The sequence below is a fragment of the Aspergillus terreus genome, genomic scaffold, assembly GCF_000149615.1.
Source record: "Aspergillus terreus NIH2624 scaffold_10 genomic scaffold, whole genome shotgun sequence".
Lineage (NCBI taxonomy): Eukaryota > Fungi > Ascomycota > Eurotiomycetes > Eurotiales > Aspergillaceae > Aspergillus > Aspergillus terreus.
In genome coordinates, this window is record NT_165933.1 from 521,421 (window position 1) to 543,791 (window position 22,371).

Sequence of the window (22,371 nt, forward strand, 5' to 3'; positions counted from 1 at the left end):
AGAAAGGAGATTTGACTCTTCTGTTCCTAAAATACAGGCCTAAACAACACCATGTGTTAACGCCGAATCGCCGTCTTTGCATAGATAAAGCGCTGTCATCCTTGATCCCTTCCAACTCCGTAGTGTACATGTCGAAAGACAGATCTCGCGTCTCTCTGCCAACAGCCGATGTCCGACCTGCTTTCAATAACACCACAAGAGAAAATCAGGGAAAATTACATGCTTTGCGCTGGCCGTTCTAGCAAGAGGGCGCCGAAGAACGCATAAACAGATACATCGAATTGAAGCGAATAAACAACCAGACACACAGAAAACAAGAACTTTTGGGAACAGGGCAAATGGGGTATTGACATGGGCTGCAAAACGTGAAAATATACATCAATCCATCGCATAAAACATTCGTGACGCAAGCCGAGACCCGACATGGTCTTCTCTTGTAGTAAACATCAATACTGACCGATTCAGCCGTAACGGCCGGCAGAAGCTGTTGACCACTTTATCAGCGCTGTCGGATAGTGTGCCACAGAACCTCAACGTCCCCAGCGCGAGAAATCCAGGTTTTGGAGGATGTTGGTGTCCGTAGATGCGTTCCAATCGGTGGCGAACTCGGCACGTGAAGGAGTAGGCCGCGACGGCAACTCCTCAGAGTAGATATTGGCCTTGGTGTTGCGACGTTGTCCTGGATAAGTACTCTCTGGGGCCTCGGAACTCTGGGACTGAGATTCCAGAGCCCGCTCTCGAAGTCTCTTGATCTCGCGCAATCTGTTGCGCCAGGACGATACGTGCTCGCCACCCTGGCTGTTCCAAACATGCGACAAGACGGAGGCGTTCAAGGCGAGGAACCGGACGAACGCAGCGAGGTTCTTCCCGGAGATTACCTTGGGTGCCGCAGCAGGCGAGATCTCTGGCAAACCCGATTTGGTCATGACATGCACGGTGTAGGAGAGTTTCTCAAAACCACACGCATCCACATTGTTAGTCGCGCTCTCATGTGCGATACGACACACAGGACTAATCACGATATTGAAGAAGTTGAACTGAGAAGGGATCGTATCGAAGTGGTAGGGATTGTTCGAACGATTGAAAATGATATTGACGAAATCGTTTCCTATGTGGCGTTTCTTGTTGATACACGTGGGATCATTGTCGAAATTGGTCGGCATCATGGTCGCCACGTGATAAACAATCTCAGTCACCCGATCGCGCCAGGCGTAGGTAGCGTCGCCATCGAAATCGGCGTGCAAGCCCTGAGTATTGAACTGTGCGCCTTTCAACGGGACCTTGGTTCCCAGCTTGGACAGGAAGTACTCATAGTCGGCGCTTCCGTGCGTATTGGAAAGAATCTCCGCTTCCGTCGATTGGCCATTGTCCATATAGAGCACCCCAATTTTGTGTCCATCCACGATGTCATTCCTGTCGAATGTGCTTAGGGCACGGCGGGTGATATCGTCTTCAGGAAGGGGGATTGGCTGCATCGAGGTTGGCGTAGGAAACGCGGTAGTCGTCAACTGAAGCATAATATGGCTTGGGAGCACGGCAGTGCGCATATCGTCACCATGAAGATGGGCATCTGGGGTGGGCGGGACTTGGTGTGGAAGAACAGGTGCAGTACGCTGTTGGTACATCGCATATGTGGTTCCTGATGCCTGCCGCTTAGTGATTTGGGTCAAGCCAGACACTCCAGCTGTCTCAACAGTGACTATGCTCATTCCCACCACCCATGACTTTTTCATCACAGGCCCGTCAGCAGGGGACGGGGGGAACGTCTCATACGGAATGGTTTCACCCAGGTCAGTGAAAGCGACTCTTTGCATCAAGTCGAGGAAGACCTGACTTTGCTCTTCGACCATTTCTTTGCCATGTTCATCCTTGAAGATAAGTCTACTGGTGATCCAGTTGACTTGCTTTGCCCGGTCCTGTAGTTTGAGGGACAAGAACCAGAAGACCATGACATGGTGAGTTAGTGTGTAGATGTACCGCGACATTCCGTCCTGAAGAGAGGGGTCCGACATGTCAGGGGGCAAAGCCGTAGTCTCTCGCATGCCGCTTCCAAGTCTGGTCGAAACTTGGGCGTTTCGAATAGGAGACTCAGAAGACTTGAACCTCTGCTCGCGTGATGTCTGGAGCAACCGGATACAAATTCCAAAAACCGTGCGTATCTCCTCTTCCCGTAGATTGATGTAAACATCCGGAAGTCGGGCCAGAAGCGCCAAGAACTCGAGGATATGCACGGCGAGATTGGACATCGTAATGACTTTGGACATCTTATCAAGGATGCCATTCAGTGATTTCGTCACAGAGAGAGGAATCTCATGGCAACAGATGGAGAGAGCATGGATACATCCACGGGAAGTACCGCCCCACGATCCAATGATACCCAGCATAAACGCACGAACAAGCTCGTCTTCTTCACTTTTGGCGAAGAACTCATGGTAACTGATGAGGACGCAGAGGGACTCGAATATGTAGCTAGCCACATCGGTTTTCTTGACCCCCGTCGACGCTGGAGGTTCGCGGAAAGAGTCATTCTTGACTTGATCACACATAATGCTCCGCAGCAATTTGATTTGAGGAACTGCATTGCTGAAGAAACCCCTGTTACGTAGCTGAGGTGCAAGGTGAGTCAGAACATAACTGTATAGATCCCAATTCATCTCGCGCTGCAGCAGTGTAATCACGGTCTCCAACCACATATTGGCCTTCAAGGCTACTCTGGGCGCGGGGTCCGATTCGGTATCAGGGGAGGTGTTGGGGGTAGCATAGGCATAGACGAACGGGCTCGATGCTACAGGAGGGTCTTCTGGAAGAACCTGGAGCGAAGCATAGGTCCACACGGGAGGCGTAGGTTTGGATGTGCGTAAAGGCAGGCTTGCATTTCGTGTCGCTGACTTGGTCGGAAGGCTGGCGGATTGATCCCTACTGGGGTGTCTGCTTTGCACTGGTGGCCTCTGGTCGATCTCCACGACATTGTCAGAAGCATGATCCTCGGAAGAGGATTGCGCTTTGGGAGTAAGATCTGAGTTTCGACTGGAGGTATTAAAGACGAAGTCTTCTTCGGGTGCGCTAATGACCGTGATAGAGCCTGTCGAATCACATCGAAGCCTAAACAACAACCTCAAGGCTGTCAAGCGAGAGTCCGCCGGTCGGTTGGGAGATTCGGCGACATGCAGGAGCGCTTCAAAGGTGATGGCTGATTTGGTTGCCGACTGATTCAAAACTCGAAGAAATATCTTGACCAACCCAAGCGCACAAACATTGGCCAAAGACGTCTCCAGCATAATGTTAACAGACGAAAGATGCTGAGAAGAAGTCATGGACGACGGAGACTCGGTGCCCTGCGATGCTTCTTTGCTTGGATCTTTACTCATTTGTGAGCTGATAGTGTCCACCAAATTTTGAAAAGTACCCTCGTCCCTAGTAAGAACGGAGATATCGACAAGAAAAGACACCAATGATTCCAGGAATAGAAGGTCGTCCTCATCGGCAAAGTTTTCTAGCATAAGGTTCAATAACCCCTGCGCTTCGAAGTGAGCCAAGTGATCGGGATCCAAGAAAGGTTCTTTCACAGTGTCCAAGGCGAGGATGCGGATATCAGAGGGTTTAGTACGGGATCGAACGAAGCAGCGGATAAGCCTTTGGCAATGCTGAACCCAACCGGGACTACCAGGGTCACAAAGCCTCTCGGTCCTCATCGTACCAAGAATAAGCTCGGCCTGAGGAGGCTCAAGGTGCTGTGAGACGTTCATCAGGAAACGTGTGGCATCCAATTTCTGCGGTTCATCCATGCGTTCCCAAAGAGATTCCAAAGCAGATGTGATCTGGATTATGCTGGAAAGGATGTTGGACTTGGTATCATCCTGGATACTGCCCCGTGTGTGAAGAAGCTGAGAACTGGATGAGGGTGCGGGACGCTCTTCGAGTTCGTCGACAGCCCTGAGGGAACACGAAATCATCAGGTCGGCAAAACCTGACCAGCCTCTGGTCAAGGCCACGTGAGCGTACTCTCCTTCCAACACGTTTAGGCACAACTCCAGGATGTCAGCCTCTAATCTTCCATCGTCCTTCCTTGCGGCGACCTTGAGCACCTCGTGAAGAGAGTTGATCAGGTTATCGAATTCCAATGAGGGGATTCCATCCTGGCCATGGGCTCGAATGATATCCGTGAAGACGTGAACCGCGCCGCGGAGAACGTTCAAAGTCTGAGCCTTCTCCTCAGAAGTCTCCAGTAAAAACGAATAGAGGGCGTTAAGCATTTCACCCTGCCTTTTGGATTTTGCAAGATTTCTAACCGCTCGTGATGTCGGGCCAGACAGCGATTTTACAGAGGCATGAATGCTGCAGAGCACCTCCAACATCGGGACAAGACTTCCGTCGGGGACGTCAGCATACAGGATGATGGAGTCAAATACAGCTAAACAATTTTTGATGTCGGCCGCGACGCTAGTCTTCCTGCATACCGTGAACATTTGCTCCAGGAGAGCCTCGACTTCCTCGCTACTCGGGGGCTTTCGTTGGAGAGTGATCACGTCAACCGCGAATTGGAGGAGGTCGTCTAGAGTATCGTCGTCATAACCGAGGCCGTTCGCTTTCGGGACTTTGGACTTTCTTGCTTTTAGCCGGGCCGTGGATATCAATTCATAGAGCGGAACTACACAGGACGAGATGATTGGAAGGATGGACGAGGTGGTGAATTCGAGCTTTCTGCCGTGGTCCGACAGCGATACCAATGACTGGATCCGTGCTGGTATCACATCAGGTTCCGATGGCTGAGATATCGCCTCAAAGACCACACGTCTGGCTGCTGGCGTTAGATCCTGGCGAGCCGCAATTGCTTCTAGCAAGGAAGAGCCGCCCTTCCGAGCTTCCGCCGACTCCGCATGTTGTATCAAGTATGAGCCTGCTTCCCAGAGAGCGAGAGATTGCTCCGGCGAAAACCACTGGACCGATTTCGATACCCGCTCCGCTTCGTCGATGGCATGAGCGAGGTTCTGTCTTTGTGACAAGGCTCTAAGAGCAGCCTCAAAATCCGGAGCACTCGGCGTGTCCGAGGAGCTGGACACGACACTGCCACGCTGCATCGATTCGAATCCGAGAACGACCCGGCTGCTTATGCGCCCATCCGACGATTGCGATACACTATCACTACTATCCGGCACGGGGGTGGGAGACAGTGACTTTGGGCGGCTAACGCTTAGAGATCTGAATACGTCCGCGAAGCTTGAAGAAGGCTGTTTGTAGTTGGAAGGTGATGGAGCATCGTCAGAAGGCATGCGTCCCGGCGGACGGGGTTGAGTGAGGTAAGCTCAATTAATGAGTCTATATCTATACCGGGATTGATTAGCCCAGGACCCATGAAGAAGTCATTTGCTGAGAACAGATGCACTCTTGAAACCAATCGGTGTTCGAACAAAGCGGATGGAGCTTACTTATAGCACGATCACATGAAGCAGAACATCAGGAGACCTGCACGAAATATGTGACGCCGAGCACAGATAAGGCAGCCAGATGATGCTGTAACCGGAGTTCCAGGATAGAACCAAGACAGCTGTGAATGCCTAGACAAACACAGAACAGGACAATCTGGGTATAAAGCTGGATATAAAGGTTCTGTTAACCCCTAGAAGAGCACAACCAGAGGGGAAGACGGTGATAGCGGACGAGGGAGTTATCGTAGCGAAAGTGTGCCAAGACGCTCTTTCCCCCTCCGAGCATCGATGATGATGATCTGGCGGCGTCTCGCACAACGTTAATCCGGCCCAGTCACGTGCCAGGCAGAACACCCCGCGCACAGCTGCTCACCGCCTTCGTTGCTTTGTTACAGAAGAAACACCCGCCAAACAAACTGCCTGACCAGGAACTAAGCTTCCCTCTGGCTGAACAGGTGCTGCTCAGGGAATTTTTCTACTGACGTTCCCCCTTTCCCCTCTTTGAAATTGTCCTTTCTTCTTTTCGTCTATCTTTTCCTAAGACACATACGGTCTCGCCAATCTCTCATCACTTCCCTCTTCCCTCTGTTCCGCAACCTCCCCGCTCCGAAAATGGCTGACCAGGGAGCCGTGGCGCAGCTTCTTGCGGCAACCTTGGACCCAAGGCAAAACAAGCAAGGTGAGTGCCATAACGCTAGTTCTCTGGTCCTTGAACAGAGATATCTTCCATTCTCTATTCATTAAGCTCCAGGCTTGCTAATATCTCCTCTACCTCCAGCCGAACTTGCGCTGAATCAGGAGGAGAAAAAACCTGGGTACTCTCTACAGCTGCTCCAAATCACCGCAACGGAATCCTATCCCTACCAGACTCGTCTTGCCAGTGCGCTATACTTTAAGAACTTCATCAAGTACAACTATGTTGATGAAGAAGGCAACTACAAGCTCCCCCTTGAAGAGGTTGCGACCATCAAGCGGGAGTTGATCAACTTGATGATCTTGGTCCCCAAGGCTATCCAGTCTCAGCTGGGTGAGGCTGTCAGCATGATCGCTGATAGTGATTTTTACGAGAGGTGGGATACACTTGTGGATGTGAGTTTCCGGATTCGTTTTTTCTGGCATACATGTCCGCTGATGCCTCCCAGGACCTCGTTTCAAGGCTTCAATCGAAGAACCCGGCTGCCAATAACGGTGTCCTACAAGTCGCACATTCGATTTTCAAAAAGTGGCGACCCGCGTTCCAGTCCGATGCGTTGTACACAGAGATCAACCACGTTCTGGATCGATTCGGAAATCCGTACTTGAGAATCTTGGAGGTGAGTACCCAGCCATCATGCAGCTCGAAAGTGTGCTAACTTGGATAGGATCTTGATGCCTACCTCGAAGAGAACAAATCGAATAAGGAGAATCTCGTTCTCGGATTCGAGCAGCTCAACCTGATGATCAAATTGATGTACGATCTGTCTTGCCACGACCTGCCTCCCATGTTCGAAGAGCACATTTCCGTCATTGCCGGCCTTTTGCTCAAATACCTCACCTACGATAACCAATTGCTCCACACCGATGATGAATCAGAGGCCGGAGTTTTGGAGTTTTGCCGAGCTGGAATATTCGAGGTCTTGACCCTTTTCGTGCAGAAATTCATGGATGATTTCAAGCCTCATGTAGATGGCTTCGTCCAGAGCTCTTGGGCCTTCCTGGCCACCATCGGGCAAGAAACGAAATATGACATCCTGGTCAGCAGAGCTTTGAACTTCTTGACTTCGATCGTGAGCATTCCAGAGCAAGCCGCTGTCTTCCAGGACGAAACCACCCTCAGTCAGATCATCGAGAAAGTCATCTTGCCCAGCGTCAGTCTCCGTGAATCAGATGAAGAACTGTTTGAGGATGAACCCATTGAATTCATTCGGCGGGATCTCGAAGGATCCGATACCGACACGAGACGGCGGGCTGCTACCGACTTCTTGAGAAAACTTGCGGAGAAATTCGAAGCCTCAGTGACGAAGAGCGTGCTCAAGTATACCGAACATTACCTTGCTGAATATGCCAAGGACCCAGCCTCTAACTGGAAGGCGAAGGATACGGCAACCTACCTTTACTCCGCCATTGCAGCAAAGGGAGTTGCCACTGCGAGCCACGGAGTCACCGCCACTAACTCGCTGGTCAGCGTCGCTGACTACTTCCAAAAATACCTTGCTGCGGACCTGGTATCCGGCGACGTCCACCCCATTCTCAAGAAAGACGCGATCAAGTATCTGTACGTCTTCCGCAGCATCATCACAAAGGAACAGTGGCAAGAAGTGGTTCCAATGTTGGTGAACCAACTGGGTGCCTCGAACTATGTGATCTACACTTACGCTGCTATTGCTGTTGAGAGAGTCCTCTCCCTCACAGACAGCACGAACCAGCCCATCATCGCACCTAGTTCCGTGACTCCCCTTGCCAAGGACCTTTTGGAGCACATCTTTTCCTTGATCGAAAAGGATCCGTCCCCACCTAAGTTGCAGGAGAATGAGTTCTTGATGAAATGTGCCATGAGAGTTTTGATCGTGATCAAGGAAGGAGTGGTACCGTTCACCGATACTATTCTCCAGCATCTCATCAACATCACTCAAGTGATCAGCGAAAACCCGAGCAATCCCAAATTCTACTACTTCCATTTCGAAGCAATGGGAGCTTTCATTCGGTATGTTACAGCTGGAGCTTACTTACTTTCTTGTACTAACGGCGGCAGGTTTGCTGCGCCCGCTAACCCCGAGAAGCTCGAGCAAGCCCTGTACCCTCCATTTGCCGGAATCCTCCAAGGAGATGTACAAGGTAAGTCCGCTGCAATTGACCTTTTTTTATGAGATTGGGAGACTGACTTTCCTTGAGAATTCATGCCCTACGTGTTCCAGCTCTTCGCCGCTCTCTTGGAAGCCAATCCGTCCGGAACCTTGCCCGATTACTATCAGAATTTGATCGCGCCCATCCTTTTGCCTGTTATGTGGGATCCGAAAAGAGGCAACATTCCTGCGCTCGTACGCCTTTTGTCGTCTATCATCCCTCGTGGTGCTCAATACATTCTTGAGAACCAGCAGCTCGAGTCTGTTCTCGGTGTCTTCCAGAAGTTGATTGCACTGAAGGCCTACGAGAGCCAAGCCTTCGACCTTCTGGAGGCTGTGGTTGCAAACTTCCCACCGTAAGACCAACCACCTTAAAATGCGCCTCAGTTTTACTGACCCATCATTTAGCGCCACCCTTGAGCAGTACTTCGTCTCCGTTATGAGCATCATTCTCACCCGCCTTCAAAACCGCAAAACAGAAGGCTTGTCACTGCGATTCGTCCGCTTCTATCACTTCATCTCTGCACATGATGACAAGGGCTACAGCGCTGATTTCTTCATCCAAGTTGTGGACAAGGTGCAAGAAGGGTAAGTGAAGCGCAAGATTAGCTTTGTGCGGCCCATACTAACCTCGTTTAGCTTGTTTACCCCCATCTATCTGAACGTCATTCTGCCGGAGACGCAGAAGCTTGCTCGCCCGTTGGACCGCAAAACGGCGGTGCTGTCCTTCACCAAGACTCTCGCCAGCTCAGAAGCCTTTGCCACTCGCTACAAGAAGGGATGGGGCTTCACCTGCACGGCACTGCTGAAGCTGCTGGAACTCCCGCCCCTTCCGGCTAGCAAGGAGGACATCATTGCCGAGCACGACGTGGAAGACATGGCATTTGGCGTAGGTTTCACGGCTTTGAACACTATTCGGCAGCAGACTGTGGACCCGTGGCCCGACACGGGCGCGGATCTCAAAGCTTGGGTTGGCCAGTACTTGAAGGAGGCGGATAAGAAGACCAACGGACGGGTTTCTGCATTCGCCCAGGAGCGCCTGGATGCCCAGGCTCAGACGGTGCTCAGCAGCTACATTGCATGAACAGGGAGCGATCATCGTCTTGACCAGAAACACGGTTTGCTGCGAGACAGTGGTTTCCGGGACAGCCGTCGTGGAAACTCTTTTAGATCCGGGAGACCCGGAAAGGGATCTAAAACTTTGCATGTCGTTATGAATTGTTACCATAATCAAAAATTTGGGTCCAGATGGACCGAGAGCTATGTAAAGTGTTCCCATCATAAAGCTAATTTATTCGGTATGTACAATTGGGTATATTCTTAGAACAATGCTATTGCACCTGGGTTGGTTCCTCTCTGGGTTCGCTTGTACACACTCTCTGTTCGCCATGTTCCCCCTCGTCCGCTTCAACTGCTTCACCTTTCTGCTCCAGGTCGCGGTATTTTCTCCGACTTTTCTTCAATTTACTGGCCTTCTTCTTCCGCGCGCGGTCAGCCTTGATGGCGGCCCGACTTTGGTCCCCTTTCTGGAGCTGCTCGATTTTATCGGCCAGGAGCTGGCGGGCGATCTTCTCATTCTGGGACCGGGAACGCGTGGCTTGGGATTTGACTACAAGCCCGGTGGGTCTATGGATCAATTGGACGGCGGAGTTGGTTTTGTTCTGGTTGGATTAGCCGTGCTGCTTGTATGGAACATGGTGGCAGTGCATGCGTACAATCTTCTGGCCTCCGGGGCCGGAGCCCTTGAGGTATGATATGGTCAGGTCGGCATCGTCAATTTTTAAGCGGGGAGGGAGGGGTTTTGAGGCAAGAGGGGCGCAAAGAGTGAAGTGTCTAAGGGGCGTGAGTGGTTTCACGGCTGCGGGAGGGACGAGAAGAGGAAGACGAAGCGATCGCAGCATTCTTGATCATGGTCCATGATGGGATCTAGTTAAGACAGTGCAGAGTAGTTGAGATGCATGGAGACGGGTTGGGTTAGGGCGGCATCGGATGCATTGATGAGTCATGCCATTCATACTAATAATGCATACCCTATTGGTCCTAGCGTTGTTTGTGCAAATTCCCAACAATCAACAACCTACTGTACATACGGAGTACGGAGTCCTCCGGCTAATCTCCGTATGTGTCTGTTCCATACCATTAGATGACGCGAGTGAGAGCACAATCTTCTGTCTGGACCGAGTAAGGATATGCTCTGCAGTGAATTGTGGCGAGATGCCAAGTCAGGGGGTGACGTACGCGTCGAGGGGGTGGATGGATTGAATTTGATAGGATTTTTTCCCTGAGATATCTCCGACCACAGGGTTTGCTTAATACCTTAAGAAAGTGTATTATAAGTTGCATCGACTGAGGGTGGACGTATCATCTTGCACAATCATAATGGATAGACTAGTTACTCCTAGGTAAAGGGGGACATTCTTCTGGTGGAATTCTAGACATGACTGGACCCTGAGTGGACCGGGGTCAGACTGAGATCCCCGACAAACTAGAAGAAACTTTGTCCTAGGCTATTCTTAGCCCCCGAGATTATTATTCGCGACCACCTGTCACTCTCTTCAACTGTGCCCTCTGCTCTACTTTATCACCCGCATCCTTCGTTTGTCTCGGCCATCTATCTCGGCGTCCTTGTCCTTATCCTTGGATATAACACTCGTTCTCCCTCCTCCGCTCTCCATCCTCTCTCTGCTCCTCCCCTCCCTCTTCCACATCAAGCCTACCGAATAATGGACGCCTAGACTACGCTCATCCAACAATTACTGTCTACTGCACGCGACCAATTTCCCCCAGTGTCAACTGTCCAATTCGCAACTCCTTCGTTCTCGCTCCTACGCTCCTTGTGAAACATGACCTCCCTCCTTTGGATCGCCACCAAGCTGGTGCGCTGGATTCGCTTGAAAATCTACCAATATGAAGTCACCTTCGCCGTCTACATGCTCACGCCCACCGAGAAGTTCATCTTCAGTGCGTTGTTTCTGTTCTCCCAACTTTTGCGACTATCACTGACCCTCCGCACCAACAGACACCCTCCTCCTCACCCTTATCGCCATGATCCTCACCGGCATCTACGTCTACCTCCCAGACCACATCCGAGCCATCTACAGCCACCTCTACTACTACTGGGTGGGCGAACGCCCCTTCATCTCCTCCAACCTCTCCTCCATCAGCTCCGTATTCCGCGAAACCGGAACCGACAATCTCGAGGTCATGTACGAGACGGCGAAAAACGCCGCCGCCACGGCCACAGAACCCATCGGAGAGTTGTGATATCGTGTGCGATTCAGCAGTAGCCGCCATTGTGACTACGCCGCTTCACCTTAATATCCCTCGGGAGGCTTATTTATAATTTGCTGTGGTTATACTCATACGATTTACGTCCAACTTCCACGCTCGGGAGAGGAAAGAAGTTGAATCGCGTCCGACCGTCAGACCACCTCGGCCTCTCCGCTTCTCGCCTGGTCGGTGCCACGAGGTCTCGGCTTCCACGGAGTTCGCGTAATCTGTTTTGTGAGCGGGCCGGCGCATCCTAGGCGTTCTTGAGAATTTCGGTCTGGTCGATGTTGCAACGACTGATCCTTTCTAGCCGTGACTTGTCTATTGTTGTGATAGAATACCCTTGATAACCAATCATGATGTTCGGCCAGATACCTTGTTGGCTGTGCAGTCGTCACATTTCAAAGATAATATAATAATAATAATAGTAATAATAACAAGAATGACATGAATGAAACACTTTTGCAAAAGCGTAAATCGAACATATATACCAATCCCAATCCCAATGCAACTCCAGCCATGCTCAGAGAAGAGTGTTATACAACAGAATCATACAACGCACAGCGGTACCAGGCCGCACTGGATACCTCGATGGGGATCACATGTCATCCCAGTCTGCACTGCGCAGATTGTAACCACGACCCCTCCTAACCCCCATTTGCATCGTCACCCAACCAAACGACACCATCCAAATGCCCCTAAGTTCCCGCATATATCATCAACGAACCCATCATCCCGTTCACTCCGCGTTCTGCGCAGCTTGCGCTTGCGCCGCCGCAGCCTGTGCGTCGGCTTCCGCCTGGGCCCGCGCCTCTCGCTCCAGTCGCCGTTCCCGTCGAGCCGCGTCAATCATGCGCATGCGCGACAGCTCCTTGTCGATTTCCTCCTTCTCGAGCGGGATCTTGTGGGATTGTTCCGTGGTGGGCCAGAAGCCGGGCACGCTGAAACGGTCGTCGAGATTCGTTCCGAAGTAATACATCCAGCCGATGGGGAAGATGATGTACATGCCGAACTGGAAGGGTTAGCGGGATGAAGTGGTGGACCAGCTGCCACAGACAGGTACGTACTTTGAAGACTTCAAGGTTGCCGCCTTGTAATCTGCGGAGGATGGCGGACATTGTGACGGCGGCGGGGTTATAAGACACCAAAGAGGTATGAGAGATCGATCTAGGAGGGTAGTGTCAACTGAGATTGAGCATCCACCAGAGTCCGTATGTATGCGTCTGTCATGCGAGCCAATATGAACGGCAGGATTCATCAGACAACTGCTGACCACCGCCGATCCGAGCAAACAGAGCAAACCTGCACGTGCCGTCACCTGATGGCTTATATAACGCATCGCCGTGGGCCTCGGCTTGTCTCATTCGGCCCGTCGGCCTCGCAATCCCCGCAAAGCCAAATCGGGAGTTGTATAGCCGCAATCACTGGCTGGTCTTCACGACCTAGCTTACACCAGGATGCAGCCCGATTCCTGGTTATCATAAAAAGGACCACTCTACCTCCACCCTTGTCTGTCGCTAACATCCCCTTGATTCATAATTCCCCAGCCTCAGCATCCACCATGGCGAACGAGGACCTCATCACCGTCACTTACAAGCCCCGCGTGGCCATCATCACCCTCAACAACCCCAAGAAGCTCAATGCTCTCAACCAGGACCTCTACTACCTTCTGGGCGAGCGTCTCCGTGAAGTCGACAAGCGCGAGGACATCTCCGTCACCGTCCTCACCGGCAATGGCCGCTTCTTCTCCGCGTGAGCACATATCCCTTCATCCCTGGCCAGCGTCGTCGCCAACTAACCCTTCCCAGCGGCGCAGACGTGACGTCCTCCCGCCCCGGCGGCGCCCTCAGCGGCAACGTCCGCCGCGAGATCGTCCGCGGCTTCATCGCCAACAACATCGACATCACGCACACGGTGGCGCACCACTCGAAGATCCTGGTGGCCGCGCTGAACGGCCCAGCCGTGGGCCTGTCCGCGGCGCTGGTCTCCATGGCCGACTTCATCTACGCAGCCCCGCACACCTTCCTGCTGACGCCGTTCTCGTCGCTCGGGCTTGTCGCCGAGGGCGCCGCGTCGCGCGCCATGGTCGAGCGCCTCGGCATCGCCAAGGCCAACGAGGCTCTCATCATGAGCAAGCGCATCACCTGCGACGAGCTCGTCGCCACCGGCTACGTGAATAAGGTCATCGCCGCGCCCTCCGGCAAGCCCGACGACTCCGACGGCTTCCTGCGGAAGGTCCTCGAGGAGGTCGAGGACCGCCTCGGCGAGCACCTCAACCAGTCCAGTCTGCTCAAGATCAAGGAGCTGATCCGCCGGCCGGAGCGCGAGGTCCTGGATCGTCAGAATCACATCGAGGTGTTTGCCGGCCTCGAACGCTTCCTCATGGGTGTGCCGCAGGAGGAGTTCCGCAAGCTGGCCTCCGGCGAGAAGAAGCATAAGCTGTAGAGCGTACATGAAGAACAAAGTGCATTGCCATGTCACGTACATCCGCGCCTAAATAACGATTATATACATACAAATGTGAAATCTAACTTTTGCCTGGGCCTGGTCATGCTAACACCGTCTATTCCACCGTAACGCCCCCAAATGCTGTTAGCGAGTACATCACTGCGCCTCGTTCTCCGAGTCCGACTCCTGCGCCTGCTTGGCGAGAATATCCTGCCACTTCCCGAGGAACTCGCTCATACCGCCGGGCCCGGAAAGTGACGCATCAACCACCTCCTTCGGCAGTTTATGCGCCGAGTACTGGGGCGTGGTAAACGCATACGCCTCGGGGTCGTCACGCTTGATGAGGCGGAACTCCGGCAGGAACGGCGAGTCGTCGTCCGCCTCGTCGTCCAGCTCCTCCTCCGACTCGGATGTACTGCCCTCATCCAACTCCGCCTCGAGCGCAGCAGCATTACTGCCGTTCAGCGCCAACCGCACGAACTGCTCCTCCGCACCCTCCTCCGCCTCGCGGATCCCAATCGGATCCTTCATCTGCAGAATCTCCAACCAGCTAAACAGCAGCGGGTCGGTGCGCACCGCCCACGGATTGATATCCACCAGCCACACGCGCTGATGCGGCGCCGGCACATACACATCGAAGACAAAGTTCGGGTCGGGGAACGAGTCGCGCAGCTTCTCGTCGAAGAACGCCTGGATGCGGGAGCGCAGCGCGTCGCGCATCGGAAACAGGAAGTCGAAGTGGTTCTGGTCACGCTGGCACAGACACAGCAGCACGCGATTGCGCACGAAGCAGCGGAACTCGAGCGACGGGTTGAAGTTGACGTATTTGCGCAGCACGAGGTGGTACGGCACCTCCGGCGTTGGGGCGTCCGAGGCTGTGGCGCCGGGGTCTGCGTCCGGCACGCACCCGTCGAACGGGTGCTCGAGGTCGTGGGTGACGAAGTCGCTGCTCTTGAGAAGGAGGTAGATGTCGTTCGGGGTGCGGCATTGCAGGTCGTTGGTGGCGGCCATCCAGGTGGCGTCTTTGGGGGCGCTCCAGTTTAGCTTTGGGGTGACTTTGCCGCCGAAGTCGGCGATTGTGGATTTGATCTGCGCGTGGATTTCTTTCCATTCGGTTGAAGGGTCGGGTTCTTCGGAGGAGGAGTCTTCGGAGAAGGTGTCGAGGTTATCGTCGTCGGTGGGGGTTGCGTCTTCGGGTGGCAGGACGATTCCGTCCGCGCGGAGGTATGATACGAATGCGGGGGATAGGGGTATCGCGCACGATCTGGGGGTTATATTGCGGTATCTGGGAGTGAGGATTAGAATGGATGTAGAATAGATGTTGTAAGGAACTTACAGTGGCTGCCAGTGGTGATAAGAGCAATGTAAGATATGGGAGTAAGTGACTGGAGGAAATGGCAGGCGCTCCAGCGGCTGCTCGTTTGAAGACTCAGCCAACGGCTGTTGCTCAGACTCGATGTGCGGCATGGTTGATCTGTGTGGAACAGTTGAGGGCTCTGATCAAAGAAGATGAGGGGAGATGGCGGGGCGATTGCAAAGAGTCATCGCGATAAATATTCTGCCGTGGTAGACCGCCTTCTTCATCAGTTTCGATGGACTGGTTTCCAGATTCGGCATAGTCAACATTGCTTATTACCGGACCGTTACCAGGTACATTACCACAGCTGCAACACTGTCAGCCAGCTATCAACTTCCCTACATCATCCCCTAGTCTGCACCATGGCCTCCGACGGCCCCGACCCCCAGAGCCTAAAGTCATGGCACGATGCGTTCCAGTATCCGATTCCGACCGTGCGCCGCGTGGAGCAGGAACTGCGCCGAGATATCGCAAGCAATAAGGAGAAACTCCGGTCACTCGTGGGGTATGACCGCGCAGCGCAATTGACCGTTGCAAGTCGCTAATGCCTTTCTCGCGCATAGGACGAGGTACCGAGAACTGGTCGGCACGGCCGAAATGATCGTTTCTATGAACCGTGAGATGCAGGATGTGGATACCACGTTGGGTGATATCGGACGACGATGCAATCCGCGATTGATGGAGAAGAAGTACACCCACTACAATCAGATCAAAGGCGATGTCGATGAGAAAGGTATTTTGTTATTCACATCTTACAAGGCAGGTCAGACTGTACAGACGACTGATGCGTTGCTTAGATGCGGAGAAACGAACACTTGGGGCCCAGCTAGCTCTACTCCATCGCTGCACGACATCTATCTCTCGACTCCTACGACGGCGCGGATCCCTCTTGTTGGTGGCGAAACTTATGGTCGTGTCTCGCCTTCTGTTCAACACCCTATCCAAACAGACGACCGTGCCACCGTTTGTCGAAAGCCTGCGCAAGCAGCTGGCCTCCCTTCGGAATGCGCTTTTGGCAAGAATCGACAAACGGCTCTCCGCATCCGCATCAACAGCGGACGATATAATCGAGGCCTTAGCCGCCCATTGCCTAGCTTCGAGCGTCTCTTCCGACGGTGCCATACAACATTTCCATAAACTTCGTCTTGGCGTCATTGAAACTAAGTTGAAGGCCAACGACACCACAGGAGAGAACATCCTGAACGCCTTGCGACTATACATCCGGACCCTACAGTCTACCAAAATTCTGCTGTCTCGCCGGCTATCGGATGTGTTGAGCAAACTGAAATTGCGACCTCTCCTCGCCGATCCCGACGTTCGCAGTTTAGACGATCTGGGACTTGATGTCCTGGGTCGCTGGGTTGCCGCCGACGTCAGCAATTTCACACCATGGATCAAATTGAGCGAGCTGTCTAAATCGGAGGCCGACAAAGCTATCAAACAATGGTCGAGGCAGGCATTTGATAAGTTTGTGGAGGGATGTCAAACGAGTCTTGGGAGGTGGGTGGACTTCTCGGAATTGCTCTCCCTTCGCCAGCAGACAATCGAGCTGTGGCTGTGTTCCTGGAGCTCGACGCCGACACACTCTCCTTTGCGGGTTCTGGAAGGACTCCGGACCACCTTTAATGCAAAACTCACGCAAATCCTTTCAGATGAGGCCAAGTCATTGGATCGTTTTGGTCTTGATGTTGCGTCTGCTGTATCGAGCTGGGACAAGAGAGACCATCCAGCCGGCCGGTCACTGTGGGATCATGAGCTGATGTCTCTTGATTATTCAAATGGTGCGGGTGCTTTCAAACAGGCAATTGTGGACAGCTTGCTCGGGCGAGATGAAGATACTTCTGCTGCGCTAAAGAAGTACTCGGCATGGTTATCGACCATCGAGAAATTTAGAGTTGATATCGATGAGCTGCGTCGAATAAGGTGGACAGATGTTCTGGAAGAAGGAGAAGATGAGGGCTCCGATGTCGACATCCCGGCTACCTTGAACGAAGATGATACCCGACTATTAGGGGATGCTCTTCAGTCGGCTGTCAACACGGCCTGTCAATCCCTTCAGACTTCGTTCAAGGAAACCTTCGATACATTCCGCGAGTCGGGTCAAAGCGGACAGGCTGCCTTTATGCTCAAGGTCATCCGGTTGGTAAGGCGAGACCTACCAACTGCTTTTGTCGGCGAGGACTTTGTGTTCTCCAAGGATATTGTTCCGCAGCTGCAAAAGCTATTAGCTACTGAGGTCACCACGCAAATCGCCACCACACGCTTCCTGATCAAGGTTGGCGTTGCAGGACAACGAGTACCCGGCCGAACTCTCTGGGAAGGTGATCCTGAATTGCCAGTACAACCGTCTCCTGCGACATTCAAGTTCCTGCGCCGTCTGGTAGGACAAATGGACAACTATGGACCTGGACTCTGGGATGTTTCTACTGTCCGAGCTCTCAAAGAATCACTGCAAGACGAAGTAGCGCGGTCTGCCACTGCAGCAATGGAGTCCACGAGGTCTTTGAATCCAGCAGAGGACAAGGATAGCTCGTCCGAGAAGACAACCTCAGAACACACTGCAGATGGCACTCCGGACTCCGCAGACACTCCTACAGCTGCGAAGACTCTCAAGGACCGAAAGTTCCAGCTTTACTTTGATGCTGTCTACTTGAAGAACGCGCTCGCTGTGAAGGACGTGAAGCATGCAGCACTCGATCGTGCAGTTGAACAGGTCGCTGGCGGCCTTGACTCCGATGAGAGTTGCACAACCATCATGGAACGGAGAGCTCGAGAGTATTGGACCCGGACGCAGTTATTATTTGGCTTGCTGTCGGAGTGATGTGGCTATCTAGATGATGAATGAAACATCTGCTCTATATTTTTCTCAGCGAATCGTACAGGGTGTGCATATTGCAGTCTGAATCCACACATAAACACAAACTGTAGACAGAGATAGTGTCTCCCCTCGTAAATATGGGCAGAGCAGTCACTAAATATAATTATTCCAGTATGTTCCTGTCAAGATGGGCTCTGAAGTATAGCTGCGCTCGCCCTGGCCCGGGCTGGTGGTAGTTACCGAATGGGGTTTAGTAGGTCCCGCGACTGCGATCAGCGCGACTTGCGACGGACCATAAACAGCCATTCAATCAGTTACCACCAGTGTCGAAGACCACATTGTCCACTCTAATATCGTGAAAGCTGATCTAACAGACCGAGGCTTATTCTCCGCTGCAACACTACCCTTCCACACGTTAATCTCGACCAGCGCGCGAAGGTCCCGGTAGTGCGCAATCCTCCGCAATCTACCTCGCCTCGCCCGTCTGGTCCAACACAAACAAATCGCCAGTCATCCAAGAGCAAGCCGTAACAACTGCAACCGATGTCTTCAGAACCAGAGAGAGGTGCCTTTCCCTCCTACTGCTACATTTACTTGATTGTGCTTACAATTCCGAATGCAGAGCCTTCGCCTACGAGCCTTCTAGACGCGATCGAGCATCTTGAAGCAGGTAAGGCCCTCAATAAATCCTACTGCAAGTGCAGAAAATGACTCTTTAAAAGTTGCGCCTGTGCCTTCCAAGCAACGGTACACGGATGCTGGCAAGCTTGCGAAGACTATTGCATCACGCGCGTATGATAGTGGGCTCCCTGGGGCTGCACTGGAGCGCCTAATAAAGATTCTCACGACCAGCAATCATCTCGACCAAGGCACTATCACAACCTTGATTAAGAACTTGTACCCTGCAGAGAGAGTCCCCTCTAAGCTTGTCACGCAGCTTGTGTGTTGTCTGGGGCCCACCAAGAACAAACCCTCACCTGCAACGCAGGTGCAGCTGTTGCGATGGCTTATTCTGGTGTATGACTTCCTCGAAGACCGGACTCACCTGTCGAAACTCTATGCTGTGCTCTTCAACTATCTAGACATGTTAAGCCTGCGCAAGCCTCTTTGCCATATTCTCTCGTTCATCACCCGGCGCAAACATGTCAAACCGTTTAGAATTCAGGCTCTGATGGAACTGGTCCGTTCCTCAGGCGGAGACGAAAAAGAGCTGCTCACTCTACTCAAAGTCTTCAAGAACTACTGTCCCGACGTGATCGTTGGTGACATGGGGATGACTGGGAGGAAGGGGCTTGTCTTCAAGCACCCAGACCCGGAATGGTCGAGCCATCTGAAACTTCTTCAAGACACGAATCTAAAGAGACTACAGGCAACCCAGCCCTCGAGCTTCCAAGTGGTCCACAGAGGATTGGCGAAGAGAAGCAAAATGGAGATCATTGTGCCAGACGTGCAGACTTCGCGCGTATCGCATAACCGCACATCACTGGAAGAACTGCGAGATGTGGACCATTTCGTGGACAAGATCGATAAGATCGAGCTGCCGAATCAAATTATTTCGACGCTTGGAGACAACATTGCTCAAAAGTATCTCTTCTTGGTTGAGCCTGAAGCTGCGAGTCGCCGGTTGGATGATTGGCTTAAGAGTTTCCTAAGCGATCAGTTGGATGCCACGCAAAATGATGCAGATGATGAAAATGAGTCCTTGGGTTATATTTTGAGCCTTTGCGTGGTCTACGTGCGATATACGAAGGTATGTATTTCTCCCATTGCTCCCGGCATGGCAACTAACTTATCATGTTGTAGGACATACCTCCAGCGATCACGTCATTCTTGAAGTCATATCTCCATTCTTGGAATGGCAAGGACCATAGGGAGCAAATATACCACCTTCTGGAGTATGTCGTTCTCGACGAGTACGATTCTGTACGGGACTCATTGCTAGCGCCTCTGGAATCTGCCGTCCTAGAGAACGTGCTATCATCTCAACCCAGCTTGCTCGAATTCCATTCCTCTCTGATTCGTCAATGGGGTGTTAGGCTGAGGACACAGCCTTTCACTCTAGAAGAGTCAAGACCTCTACGTCAACTTATATCCCATGCTCAAACTCTGGCATTGTCGGTTCTAGAGTGTCCCTCCGCTGTGCAGGAGGCCGAAAGTGACGAGTTTGGAAATTCGAAACCAGCCATCCTGTCTGTGATGGACTTCTATTGCACACTGGCCGACTTGTTCTCACAAGCGCCTGCGAATGGTAACATTCGACTTAGTATTCCGCTGGCGCCTACTGTTTACAGCCTTGTGTTTACCCCTCTGAGCTCGATTATTTCAATCACCAGCTCCGTACTTGCTACCTATAAGTCATCCTTCGAGGCTTCGCTGGCATCCCAAGTGCTGCAGACACCGAATTCTACAGATTCGCTCTACCCGCAGCAACTTGTTGGCCAATTCAACGGCTATATTATGGACATCTGCAATCTTCTGTGGCGCGTCCGGGGCCTCAATGCCGAAGACCCCAACGCTTTGGGATGCTTGGTACCCCCGGCGACGACCCGAGTGTTTGCACACTACGTCCAAGACACGCATAATGCTTCTCGAGATAGGAGGCGTGAGACCGCGTTCACGTATACAATCGCTTCGATGTTTTCCTTGAGTCACAATGTTGCTTTGTGTAACTTGTCCGCAGCATGTTTCGCTGACATTGAGGATGGAAGAGAAATCCGGGAAGATCAACCGCGGTTAAGGAAACCGGTGACGCAGAAGGCGCTGAGTGCATTGGAGAAAGAGGGTGGTATCAAGATGACTTGGCAGGAGTACCGGGTACGCATGCTCGACTATCTCGATGAGATTGGAAGCGCCGGTATTGGAAATCTTATGCGAAGTACGATGAAGGCATTGCGCAAGGAATAATGACCGAAGAGTAGTTGAATGATAATGGACATGATTTTGGTATATACAAGGAGTGTCTCTGATGTCAGAGAAGGCGCACTAACGCCAGGCTGGTATCTAATGTCTATGGTACAATATTGAGCAACAGAGTAAGTCGTGAATCATGTATAATACACAAGAACATATGCCCTTTATGAGAAATCCCTGGTAGTGTTCAAATAAATGTCCCGCACACCGGACTCCTCGCGAATGGCACTCAGTATGTCCTCGAGGTCTTTGATGTGCTCTTCATCCTTGACCTCGACCAATGTGTCTGGATTGGGATCCCAGATAATCTCTAGTTCTTGGATTGTGAGACCGGACGTCTTTGCCAAAGATTCGCCAACGCTCTTTGTTTCGTTCGGCTCCGTGAACACTAGTAGACGGCCTTCTTCGTCCGTAGTGATGTCGGTAGCGCCCGCCTCAATGGCTTGGTCAAGGTAGTCGTCCGGATTCAGACCCTCCTTCTTCTCGAAGAGCACGCGTCCTTTCTTCTGAAAGAGATATGTGGTAGGGGTGACAGTTCCCCCGCAATCCTTGATCACATGTCGGACATCCTGCAGCAGACGGGCTTTCTGGTCGGTCTGACATTCGATGACGGCGGCGACGGAATTGGGCAGCATTGCTTCTATCGTCACTGATTCGAGCGCTTCACCCGTAACGCTAATTCCCTGTCCTCTTGCGATTGCTGCTTCAATAACGGCATTGGGGATTCCGGCGCGCTTTGCGTTCGAGAGGGCGAGGGTCAGGCGCGGGTTGAACTTGGTGTCCGGTCCCCACACTGAGCAGTGTCAATTGAGAACGAATGGCGAGGATTCAGACTCCGGGACGCATACTTTGGGTTGCACTGCTGATTTCCTTTCCGATGATCTGGCGTTCCTTGCTTTTTGCCTTGTCATTTTTTGCCTTGTGATGTTTGATCTGGGACCAGCGGTTATGTCCGGCGCAGAGCGGCGGAGCGCTGGTGAAGCTCCGACAGAAATCGGGACATAACGAGCTGCGACGCTGGAGCCAGCGCGTAGATAAGGCGGTAGCCATGGCCACAGGTCTACCAGGTTTACCTGGTGCTAATAATTGTGACTGCATTCATTCTTCCCGACATGGGGAGATCCAGTGGAGCCGGCCCGAGGGTTTCTCCGGGGGGTCTCCGTCCCCGGAACAGTCGAGCCCATCGCGGCGATTATTAAGGGGCCCCCCCATCATCGATGGAGTAAGTGACAGTTGTTGTTGTCGGTTGTTGATTGCGATCCTCAATTTACCTCATTCTCCTTCTCCGCCCATCGAACCAGAATCCTACCTCTGACCGCA

The 22,371-nt window shown here is 52.4% G+C and overlaps 9 protein-coding genes across 9 annotated transcripts; 5 read left to right on the forward strand and 4 right to left on the reverse strand.

The window, feature by feature from the left end:
* Window positions 1–530: 530 nt before the first annotated feature.
* On the reverse strand, window positions 531–5,353 carry ATEG_07029 (putative GTPase activating protein (Tsc2); the record flags this gene model as incomplete). Its single annotated transcript, XM_001209715.1, has 2 exons — window positions 531–4,963; window positions 5,329–5,353. The coding sequence occupies 2 exons, from the start codon at window positions 5,351–5,353 to the stop codon at window positions 531–533; spliced, it is 4,458 nt and encodes a 1,485-aa protein (XP_001209715.1).
* Window positions 5,354–6,038: 685 nt separating this feature from the next.
* ATEG_07030 (putative chromosome segregation protein Cse1) lies at window positions 6,039–9,332 on the forward strand (the record flags this gene model as incomplete). The annotated part of the gene is made up of 8 exons (XM_001209716.1): window positions 6,039–6,105; window positions 6,205–6,515; window positions 6,569–6,739; window positions 6,788–8,109; window positions 8,158–8,240; window positions 8,298–8,604; window positions 8,657–8,836; window positions 8,888–9,332. 8 exons carry the CDS (start codon window positions 6,039–6,041, stop codon window positions 9,330–9,332), a joined length of 2,886 nt encoding a protein of 961 aa, XP_001209716.1.
* Window positions 9,333–11,091: 1,759 nt separating this feature from the next.
* On the forward strand, window positions 11,092–11,512 carry ATEG_07031 (serine palmitoyltransferase small subunit family protein; the record flags this gene model as incomplete). The annotated part of the gene is made up of 2 exons (XM_001209717.1): window positions 11,092–11,209; window positions 11,268–11,512. 2 exons carry the CDS (start codon window positions 11,092–11,094, stop codon window positions 11,510–11,512), a joined length of 363 nt encoding a protein of 120 aa, XP_001209717.1.
* A 745-nt stretch (window positions 11,513–12,257) lies between these two features.
* On the reverse strand, window positions 12,258–12,636 carry ATEG_07032 (uncharacterized protein; the record flags this gene model as incomplete). The annotated part of the gene is made up of 2 exons (XM_001209718.1): window positions 12,258–12,530; window positions 12,586–12,636. 2 exons carry the CDS (start codon window positions 12,634–12,636, stop codon window positions 12,258–12,260), a joined length of 324 nt encoding a protein of 107 aa, XP_001209718.1.
* A 443-nt stretch (window positions 12,637–13,079) lies between these two features.
* On the forward strand, window positions 13,080–13,963 carry ATEG_07033 (dodecenoyl-CoA isomerase; the record flags this gene model as incomplete). Its single annotated transcript, XM_001209719.1, has 2 exons — window positions 13,080–13,270; window positions 13,327–13,963. 2 exons carry the CDS (start codon window positions 13,080–13,082, stop codon window positions 13,961–13,963), a joined length of 828 nt encoding a protein of 275 aa, XP_001209719.1.
* A 159-nt stretch (window positions 13,964–14,122) lies between these two features.
* On the reverse strand, window positions 14,123–15,433 carry cdc123 (cell proliferation protein CDC123; the record flags this gene model as incomplete). The annotated part of the gene is made up of 2 exons (XM_001209720.1): window positions 14,123–15,251; window positions 15,303–15,433. 2 exons carry the CDS (start codon window positions 15,431–15,433, stop codon window positions 14,123–14,125), a joined length of 1,260 nt encoding a protein of 419 aa, XP_001209720.1.
* A 252-nt stretch (window positions 15,434–15,685) lies between these two features.
* ATEG_07035 (uncharacterized protein) lies at window positions 15,686–18,144 on the forward strand (the record flags this gene model as incomplete). Its single annotated transcript, XM_001209721.1, has 3 exons — window positions 15,686–15,828; window positions 15,887–16,056; window positions 16,121–18,144. The coding sequence occupies 3 exons, from the start codon at window positions 15,686–15,688 to the stop codon at window positions 18,142–18,144; spliced, it is 2,337 nt and encodes a 778-aa protein (XP_001209721.1).
* Window positions 18,145–18,684: 540 nt separating this feature from the next.
* ATEG_07036 (Mis6 domain protein) lies at window positions 18,685–21,045 on the forward strand (the record flags this gene model as incomplete). The annotated part of the gene is made up of 3 exons (XM_001209722.1): window positions 18,685–18,811; window positions 18,846–19,891; window positions 19,945–21,045. 3 exons carry the CDS (start codon window positions 18,685–18,687, stop codon window positions 21,043–21,045), a joined length of 2,274 nt encoding a protein of 757 aa, XP_001209722.1.
* Window positions 21,046–21,215: 170 nt separating this feature from the next.
* ATEG_07037 (post-initiation translation factor DPC29) lies at window positions 21,216–22,101 on the reverse strand (the record flags this gene model as incomplete). The annotated part of the gene is made up of 2 exons (XM_001209723.1): window positions 21,216–21,844; window positions 21,900–22,101. The coding sequence occupies 2 exons, from the start codon at window positions 22,099–22,101 to the stop codon at window positions 21,216–21,218; spliced, it is 831 nt and encodes a 276-aa protein (XP_001209723.1).
* Between the last annotated feature and the right edge of the window lie 270 nt (window positions 22,102–22,371).